The following is a 10,467-nucleotide window of genomic DNA, read 5'->3' as shown; positions in this document are numbered from 1 at the left end:
CTTTTTAAATTCTAAAGTTTATACAAACTATTCTTTCTTTCTTTCTTTTTTTTTTTTTTTGAAAAAGTCAGAATTTCGTTCATAATTAGCATGATAGACTAAGTTGCTCTAACAAAACAATATCACATATACAACTAGAAATTTCTTCTGTCCAGACAATATCTGTGATTTGTTGAATTGCTGTTTTGGTGAATTTGCATCTCTTCTAACATGACAGATGGACCACAATATTATCCTATGGAACACTTCGCATGTGTCCTCCACTATTTGACCATATTTGCTCCAATTGTGGCCAGTGAATTTCACAGCATTCACAACTTAAAACGCGTCACCTTCCAAAATTATTCCTCATATTGTATAGAGATATTTACAAACAGAAAGCCAAAATAGAACTTCAAACTTAGTTTAGGCTTGAGATTGGTGGCAGCTAACCAATGCAAGAGCATGTTTCTCATTTTTAAATGAGACGATGACACGTGGAAATAAAATCATCTGAGAGTCAAAATGTTGCTGCTCACTCATCCAAGAAAATATCCTGTTTACTTTGACGTTACACCAACGTTAGCTTCTTCTCATTTCCAACCAGTCTTATAACCAAGATTCAAGAACCAGAATCTGACGTGACATATTTGTAGTCTTTAGATGATTTTTTTTTTCCACGTTTCATCTAAACTTTTCATTTACTATTGGTCAAGATTTAAAATTGATGCATCCATGGTACACATAATTTCATATTATTTAAACTTTTAAGAGACGTATCAATAATGATTTCATATATACTGTTAGATGCGTTAACTTTAAATCTTGACCTTTCGTTTAATTAAATGAAATAGAAAAGATCTTATCCAGCCTATATTTAGACCTTTCTGGTGAATTTATTGACCAAAACATCATAGCAAATAGAAAAATGGAAAGAATATATGGAGACCTATTCAAAGTCGACCTTGTTTCAGGGCTAGTTCAGTCAGTTTTGTGGTTTACCAAACCACCTTTTAAGTACGAATCACCTGTTAAAAATGTGTCCGGCTAGATGGCCAAATCCAATGAAGAACAAATTCCTATACGCTTGCAATTAAGAAATATCATTGAGATATAACATGTAGAATAGCAGACTGATACCTCTTCCTGATCCCGAGAGGAATTATTATATATATATATATATATATATATATATTTTTCCAGCTAGAAAAGAAGTGCAGAGAAAATATGGGGAAAGTATTATTGAAGAGATATCATACGTATGATTTACATGGATTTGCCTTAAGTTCCAGTTTCTCTTTTTCAAATATATTGTGCAGTTCCTAACAATCTATCAGAGTTTTGCCTGATCTTGAAGTTGGTCCTGTGGACGAAAATCATAAATGTAAATTAGGATCTCCACAATAAAAACTAAGCAAACAGAAAAGCAGAAGCCAAAAAAAGTTGAGGTTGGTCCTGTTTGAAAACCATGAGCATAAATTAGAATCGCCACAATAAATAAGTGAGCAATAGAAAAACAGACGCCAAAAGAGATTGAAATAAAAATAATTTTGGGTTCAAAAATAATAGGAAAAAAAAAAATTAAAGTACCAATAAACAGCATGAGAATGCTCTCATCTAGATCACAAAATAGTTCATTAAAATGCAGCATTATAGGGGGGATACAGTATACGCAGAATGCCACTCAGTTTTCATGGATAGTATTTGGTACCATGAAGTGACTCTGGGTTTATATCTCTCATTAAATGGGTGATTGACCACATAACATCCCAGATATACTTCTCCGTTTCTGCCATCCACTAAAGTTGAGCTATGTCTCTTTCCAACCCTTCATATGTTCTAATCCTACTTTCTATGAGCTGCATGGAGATTTTTATTTTTTGGGTCTCATTCCTGTCTGTCCTAAAGCTTCATTTTTTACAAAGCTCTTAGGATTTCGCTTTGAAGTTAATTTCAACGCTGGAGTGAAAGAGAAATGTAAAGAAAGAAATTATATCCAGAAGCAATTGATGTAACACTGACCTCTGACACAAAGAAGGCATGGAACCCATACGGAACTCTGTGGGGTAACTCAACAACTGCAACAGGATCAGCTGACATTGTTTTTGCATCAATTACATGCACTGATGATTTTCTGCATGATTATAGATGAAAAGTTGAGATCGTATCCTCGTTGTAAAGATATTCAAACTTCAAATATGATTCATTTAGCAACACTCAATAACTATACTATAGCTTCTGAAAGAAAAGGATGGTTGCTAAGACTACAATGACTATAGAGTTCCCTCGCAGTTTGCATATCATTCTTATAGCAATGTTCACTAATTTTTCTCCAGAAATTTGATTTTGTGGAGTGCACAAAAATAACATAAGACAAAGATTTGAGTCAACGCATTGTCCACGATCTAGCTGGAACAACAAAGACCTATTTAGAAATACTAGCTACTAGTTTACTCATAATTTCCATTTAACTATAGCTCCTTTAAGGGGCACTAATAGTTTCCAACTACTATGTTTTGTTCATCTGAATTAAGCATGGTGTAAGGAAAAGCAATATAGAATCCTAAGCAGATGAAAATGAATCAATGCTTTCTCATCCATTATATTCATGGATATTGCCACCTTGGTTAGGCTACACAGCTTCATTCCTTTTGATAATATTGTCAATGACCTAGCTTTCCAGAACTTGGAAACATTGAGGCCTTCAGATTCCTCACGAATCAGGAACAAACATTTGTAAAAAGAGTTCTCTTCTGATGCAATCTATAGAGCCCAAATTTTTAAAATTTGATGCAATCAATGAACCTCTTACAAACACTTTCAAGTTCATATCCTGACTAGCATTTCCTCCATTTAACAAACAAAAACATAAATCATCAAAACATTAAGGGTCAGTAACCAAAGTTGGTCTTACTGGGGTCTTGGGAACGGTGGCTTGAATACAGTCCTATCCTTCACCATTAATCATAAAAAAAATTTGTACATTGTATTGAAAAAGAAAATACATTTGTCAATGGCGTGAGAGAGAAAAGTATTACCCGGATTTCTCGTCATGTACAAAGAATATTAAGTAGCCATCGTCTTCTTCAGAAGTAATGCCAGGCACACGGGGGACAAAAATAGCCTCAGAACCAAATCTGCCAGGTCCCAAGTCATAGATGCCTTCAACATTTCCTCCAACTTCGAGCTTTGTTTTTCCAGTCTCTGGTTCAGCATGCAGATCAAATTTGATAACCCCAGTGACTTTTGCAATGCTGTCAAGTGTGGTTCCAAAAACATATCTTTGTTTCCTGATTACCCACAAAAGCATTAGTACAATGCATATGATAGGAATACATAAGAACGTTTTCTAGTTAATAATTGATTTGACACCCAAGAGAACAACATAAATTAAGCATGGCTGCTAGCAACATTATGAAAGGACGCTGCGAAACAAAAACAAGCTTCAGAATATCTTCAAAAAACCAAAAGATCAGATAAATATGGCCTCTCTATATCGAGCTTCTCTCATCTGCTGCCAGAACCAGTATTCTTGCAATCTTGAACAGATCTACTGACAACTGTCAATCCAAAATCTCCTATCGCTAAAAGTTGAAGGATACCTGCCAGTGTAACTCTCATTCACCCTTGGAAAATCTACAGCAGATGCTGATAATTTCTTCTGTGAAGCTAGACCAGTTTTCATGTTGAACCTCATCTCATAACTGAAAAGAATGGTAACTGTCAGAAATACCTAGGCATGCATAGAGCTTTGCACTTTCATAAAATGGACAAAAAGTTGTCCTACAGCTCGTTGCCGAAGTTTTCAAGCTTTTCTTTGACGGTCCCACTGACCATGTCCAGATCTGGATTCTCAATGCGACAAGTAATCAGAACAACTTCGTCCTCCTCCTCCCAAGCATTGGCTAGTGAAAGGAAGTGACTAAAAGGGTCAGAATGGACATATGAAAAGACAGAATAAACTTTCACTATAGCTTAATCATGAACCAACAGCACTATAAATCGGCAAATCTACAAAGAATGAGATCAGCGAAAGCTCAGTAGAAGGTAATGGATGATCTTGCTCCCCCACGTTGACTTGACCAAAATAGAGGCAATAAAACTAATTCTAGATTTATCAGCAGCGTTGGCTTTATGGAATTATAATAGCATTCACCAATTCATCTTAGATTAACTGCAAATTCATAATACCAGAAATAAACAAGCATAGATTTAAAACTCTTTCCATCAGAAGATTTAAGCACTTGAGAATGACCCCCTTTCTTTTGATATCAGTCAACAAATCAGCGTAAGGATCAATGGGGAAAGAACTGTTAAGGCTTGAAGAAGAAAGAGGAGGCAGCTCAGAAATCAAGGATACAGCCTAAGAGATTTAACAAAAGATGTCACATATAGAACTGATCGGCATGAAAAGATTCATGCAGCCAACCCCAAGTGTTAAAGAGTCTAATGCAGATATCGTACAAATAACTTTAATAACTGATAGTCTGCATCAATTTAAAGGAGGGATAAGCTGGTTCTATAGACAATTAATGCTCTCGAGTCTCCACAATGATGTATTACCAGAAGCAGACATGGAATCTTAAAACTACTTAGAAAGCTCACTGAGTATACCTATGGTACTAGATTACTACTTAAATTTTACCTCTGAGCACATGCGGCAGATTATCCACTAGTAAACTTCGTCTAATAAACGATATAAATTTAAAGGACATTCTGTCACTAAAAAAAAGATTGTAAGGGAAACAAGCACACCATTATGGAATATGAAGCAATTTGGAAGCTCGAACCATCTGATTAGCAGCTCATCCTTTGCATAACGAGGAAGTACACCAAAGCGAGCTTTTTTCGTTGCATCAAATGTGAATATCAGCTTCTTCTCCTTGACCATTTCCTGAACATCAAAATCTAATTATTTCAAGTTCCAGTTGTCGTGATTCATATAAGCTCTTGAGCAATCTTTCCTTGCAAGCTAGTTTTTAAGGTGAGTTCTACCTAAGTTTGTTACAAATATTTACTGGAGTAGTTAACTTAAACCCCCCAGGCCTCCTTCAGCCTAAGGTTGTTCAGAGTGGTATATCATCACTATACATGCTGAAATTATTTATTCAATATCATGGTAATTTGTACCAAGTTAAAATTTGTAGCAGCAACAAGTTGCAAGTTCCATACCTTCGGTCTGAAATACAATGGAAGATCCATGAAAATTGCATAATTCTCAGTAATGGCGAAGTCATGCATCATGATGGGCTCTGATATTGTTATTGGTACTGGGTCATGCATGAAGCCATCCTTTGAAATTACTCTGTAAGTGATATATGGTGGTGTATGCGAATAACCAAATGTAAACATCTCCCCTGCATGGAGGGATTCTGTAAGTTAAAAGGATATCTTCATTATGATGGCTTACAAAATTCTTTTATGAGGATGTCTTTACCAGTGAATGGGTCAACCTTAGGATGAGCAGTGAAAGAATGCGTCAATCTCTTGTCATAATCCAGCATGCCAAGTGTTTGGAGATCCCCATCTTCCAAAACTTTGAGGACATCTAAATAATGCAATGATAACAATCTCAATTCAACATTAGAAGCAAGGAACTTGCAGCAAATTATTTGGAGTCCTATACAACACCAACCAAATTGGCATTGCTCTGTGGTTCTTTTTGCCCCACCATACAAAGTTTCATCATCATGGCATTACAAAAGGGATGTCAGAAATAAAGAAAGACAATTTCATATTTTAATGGGGATATTTAGAACCATTCCTCAATAGGCTCGCTAATCAATGGCAATCCAGGGAAAACCCAACCCTTTTGTTTTTATTTCGTAAGTAAAAAGCAAAATAAGAAGGCAAGCTTACATGGTTTATCTGCCTCGGAAAGTGCTAGAAGTTTCCCATGGTGATATATGAGAGCTGTATTAGCTGAAAGTGGGTGACAAGTTATTAGTGTCCTGCACCTCACATGAGGATCACAAAAACAGGAAAAAATATGTGAGATATACCCAATACAAACATTACAATACAGATTTTGCCATAACACGTATCAGAGATACTTATTGACAGATCCACACCTGCTACACTTGGACAATTTGAAGTATTTATGCGTATTGGCTGGGGACGATGCCTCTCATGAAGCGAAGGTCATCGGTTCAAATCTCTTCCTCCCTTCCCTATGGGCCAAACTCACTTATCCGAAGAAAAAAAAAATGGTGGGGAAAGGTTGGGAAAGTCAAGTTCAAATCTTTCCCATTACAAATAATGGTTTAAAATAAAGCTTTTATTTTGAATCAGTCAAAGAAAGGTGTTGAATTATAAGCTTTTAGGACAAAAGGAGATTTCACAGGGTATTTGAATAGTGGCTTTGAGTTGAACTTTGTCCCCACACCATACCACCCCTTGAAGTTAAATGTTCGATGTGGTTAGGTTGCACTTGCTGACACGAAGTTTAGGACCACACATGAGGGAGATTGTTAGAATATTGATTTAATGATTAAATTCACAATTTCTCATCAACCTAAGTTCTTGGGACAATTGGTGATTAAAAGAACCACAAACCATGTGAAACACACTATATTAAGCAAAATTTGTCAGCTTAGGTTAAACAAGTATTTGGACACTTCGTACTTGAATAAAATACCTATGCACATACTAGTACCCAGCAAAGAGGAGCCCATGTAACATAAAAAATAAGTAAAATTCAAAACAGAATAATAAATTGGAATAATGTTTCTGAATTGTATTAGAAAAGTTGTTGCACAGTCACAGCAGAATCTTTGCATTCAAGCAAAAAATTGCATACTAGAATAATCTTACCTGTTCCATTTCCGTATGAAACATCTAACACTTTCAGTTTTGCTCTCAGCATTTGCATATTCACCATAAGCAATCCAAACAGCCCCTTAAGATCTCCAATCTGGAAATGACGTTCAAAATGGGACCTCCAAATCAAACATATATAGCAGAAGACTTATCTACTCTTGAGATTTTTAATTCTACAATCATCAACTACCTTTCCTCCTTTATCCATCACAAACTTTTTCTTTTGTGAGCCCCATTAACAGTAAAGTTCACAGGCACAGGCAAAAGATGTAACTGAAAAGGATACTAGAAAAGAGAAGAAAAAAGAAACCTATAACTTATGGGTATACCTTCATAAATTTAGCACCTCCAAAAAACTCCTCTTGTTTAATCCGAGATGTCCTTACATAGCGGGAGACATAGGTTGCTTTCCCATCTTTGATGCGCAAACCATGAATCATGCTGCAAAGTTAAAGATATTATCTAAATTACTTCTTGCTTTAACAGATTAATACTGTATAGACCTAATGGGTTCCAAACAACTGTCATGAGTCTCCAAAATCTAAAGAAAACGTTCAAAGGCTGTAAAACACAGAACAGAATGTTGAAACATAGCCAACTAAATACATCAGAGAACATTAAAATAGCAAGGATGGTTTATAAACAATCAACTGCTGTCCACTGGTCACAGACACACATGATTCACCAAAACCAACCAGAATATAGTGCTACATAATGTAACAAACTTCTTGGAAATTGAACATGGCATGAGTAAACTAAAATTAATTTTTCTTTCCCCCTTCACAAATACAATTCACACCAAAGCCAAGGAATCAGAAAGAAAGAGAACAAGCATAGATATCTTCTTTCGAATCCTGATGATTCAACATGTTGCCAAAATGTTCAAAGTTGTTTTTGATTAAATTACTTCATGAATATGCTTCACTCTAAGACAAGTGTAATTCTAAGAAATATATATATATAAATAAAACTAATTAATTAGAATAGCACTGGCATTCAAGAAGATGTTCTGGCTCATTGCATACTACCACATAGATGTAGTAATAGGGAAAAATTTCACTCTTAAAACCTCCACACTCTGTATATTTAGCTAAAATGAGGCAAAATCACGTCCAACAGCTTGTCTTCTCCTTATCACTTTTTGATAAGCTACCTTTAGGCAAGCACTATAGTATGTATTTATTTATTTTTAATCATTTCCTTCTCTTCTCTCTTGGTGGTTTAAAAAAACAATAAAAATTCAGTTTTTAATGTCAAGACAGTATCTATATCCAGACCATACAAGTCCTCGAGTGCAGGTCTCAAACCTTCGTGAAACAGCTTAAACATACTTAGGTATTGAAGGAACCTCAAGGAAGTGGACAGGAAAAACAAAAAAGCAAATGCATACATTTTTTTACCCCCTTGAGAACTTAAATTAAGTAGTTTCAACCAATAAAAAAATTAATTCTGCTCCACTGTCAAACTGTAGTTGACTCAGAAAAATCAAGGTCTTTCAGTAAAAAATTTCAGAAGCTAGTATGACAACTAAGTACTGGATATAAAAGCCAAATGATTTTTAAAAACTAAAGAATGAACTGCATGCTTTCACTGAAATTTTTCAAAAGCTAGTATGATAACTAAGCACTGAATATCAAAGCCAAATGAATGAACAACAAGAGTTCACTTCACAAATAGCCAACATATATGATCATTCAGGAAAATTGACACTTCACAATTGGTTACTGCTGATATATTATGCAGATTATCACAGTTGAATAGAGATACACAAGCACTTACTGAGTGAGTAAATCAACTGGTTTAATTACAAATTTAACAGAGCAGCCAATCGTTTTTTTTTTTTTTTTTTTTTTTTTTTTTTTTTTTTTTTTTAATTACATGGAGCTTTTTCCTTCAGAGTTAATCAAAGATTAGCCTGTCACTTTGGAAAATATTAGGCCTTTGAGTAGCTGCTTAACACCAACATATTAGACGAACAGAGAGACCATAATAGTATTCTACAGAGGAAAAAAATGGGTACTGAAGTGATATCTTTGTATTCTTTCTTCATGAAAACTTGAATGAAATACTAATTTGAGTAAAGGAACAGAACATCACGCACCCATCTCCATCAAACCTGAAACAAAGGAACAAAGGGAATAAGCACTATTCACCTGGTTAATAACTAATTTCATTCATGAGAAGTAAAAAGCCCAAACTTCTAAACCAATCCACAGAGAGAGGGGGGAGAAAGACATACCAGTGATATCCAGCCACAGGGGAGAATTTTGGGTTTGGACCCACCCTAACAAACTCTCCATTTAAGCAATCCTGCAATACACATTTCACATTCCATGTCATGTGTAACAGAGGCATGAAAAGATACAGCTTGAAGTATCAGAGAAATAAACCAACAATTAGTCAAACAGTCAGCTATCTTCACCAGCAATAAATAAATACATTTTCACAAAGACATAGCGCACATAAAACTCAAGGCGATAGGACCACTTATTACAGGACAAGGAGCACTTATTACATCTGAAATGAGGGGATAGTATAATAGAAGTTGAAGAAGCTACGAGGATAATAGGAAAGCCAAAAAGAGCCTGGGTCAAGGAGGTGAGGCCAACACAAAACCTTGTTCTCTAATCCTGTGTGTGTTTATGTGTGTCACCACAAGTAGTGTTCCATAAAGTTTCACTGTCTTTTATCTCCACAATGGCAACAAAATGTGAATGCAAGTAAAATTAACTACAGTAAGACTAATCGACACATCACTAAACATGTCTTCTTAGCTAGCAGATTTCTCACTGGCTCGCTTGCCAGTCAATGAAAACACAACTAAACCACATGCTTACGATTGCTCAACAACACATCTAAACCACATGGTTTTGATTGCTTAGTAAACATTTCTAAACTTCTTGTCCTCACTATCCTCACAAAAAAAATCTCAACTTTCTCCATTTATGTACATAATCCAGCGGCTTACAATAGTAACCCCATATTTATGTCCCTTTGATGATTATAATAAGGCAATATCATCACAAAACAATAACAAATACTCTTTAGCCGGATCGCATCATATCCCTAGGCATGAGGCTTTGATGTTTGCACCAAATATCAAAATCGGCTTACGCACGTCTAGAAGAACGTGCCTCAAATACTAACCAATTGTAATCTCTCATGTTAAGTGACAAATTTTATACTTGTGTTAAAACACCAAAGCATCATCTAGAAACATTCTAAACAAGTTCAAATCAAACACCCATTTCTGTAAAATTCGAATTGCTCAATCATATTCATGACATACGATAATCATACGTAAAATAATCTCAAAATTTTGCCACGAATACGAAAATGAAACTCTATAAATCTCTGTTTGGTTTGTGTATTCTGTGTATTATTAGCATTATCCAGATAATTGTACGCACCGGAAGGAAGCCTTTGACAAGGAGATTGGTGGCAGGAGGGGTCTCCTCGGGAACCGGAGCGAAGTTACCGGAGAGATAGTGTTGAGGGTGAGAAGTGTCGTACATGAACTTGACGATCAGCTTCTCCACAAAGTCGACCACTTTAGAAGTCAGCCCTTTCGTTGGCTTTGGCTCCACCACCACCACCGACCCTCCTCCTCCGCTGCCCCACTTGTGCTTATCCTCCGCCATATCTCTCTGTCTGTGTGGGAGTGAGTGA

At 35.8% G+C, this 10,467-nt stretch overlaps 1 protein-coding gene across 1 annotated transcript; it reads right to left on the bottom strand.

Moving 5' to 3' along the window:
- Positions 1 to 1,194: 1,194 nt before the first annotated feature.
- Positions 1,195 to 10,467, bottom strand: LOC133880058 (carotenoid 9,10(9',10')-cleavage dioxygenase 1). The gene is made up of 14 exons (XM_062318931.1): positions 10,209 to 10,467; positions 9,038 to 9,108; positions 8,900 to 8,914; positions 7,128 to 7,239; positions 6,793 to 6,892; positions 5,839 to 5,901; positions 5,417 to 5,527; positions 5,152 to 5,336; positions 4,735 to 4,873; positions 3,767 to 3,884; positions 3,582 to 3,683; positions 3,018 to 3,269; positions 2,002 to 2,113; positions 1,195 to 1,342 (listed from the first exon to the last, which is right to left on the bottom strand). The coding sequence occupies exons 1-14, from the start codon at positions 10,437 to 10,439 to the stop codon at positions 1,313 to 1,315; spliced, it is 1,641 nt and encodes a 546-aa protein (XP_062174915.1). The 5' UTR covers positions 10,440 to 10,467; the 3' UTR covers positions 1,195 to 1,312.

This window comes from Alnus glutinosa, chromosome 10, assembly GCF_958979055.1.
Source record: "Alnus glutinosa chromosome 10, dhAlnGlut1.1, whole genome shotgun sequence".
NCBI classification, from domain to species: Eukaryota; Viridiplantae; Streptophyta; class Magnoliopsida; order Fagales; family Betulaceae; genus Alnus; species Alnus glutinosa.
This window is presented reverse-complemented; position numbering and strand designations above follow the sequence as displayed.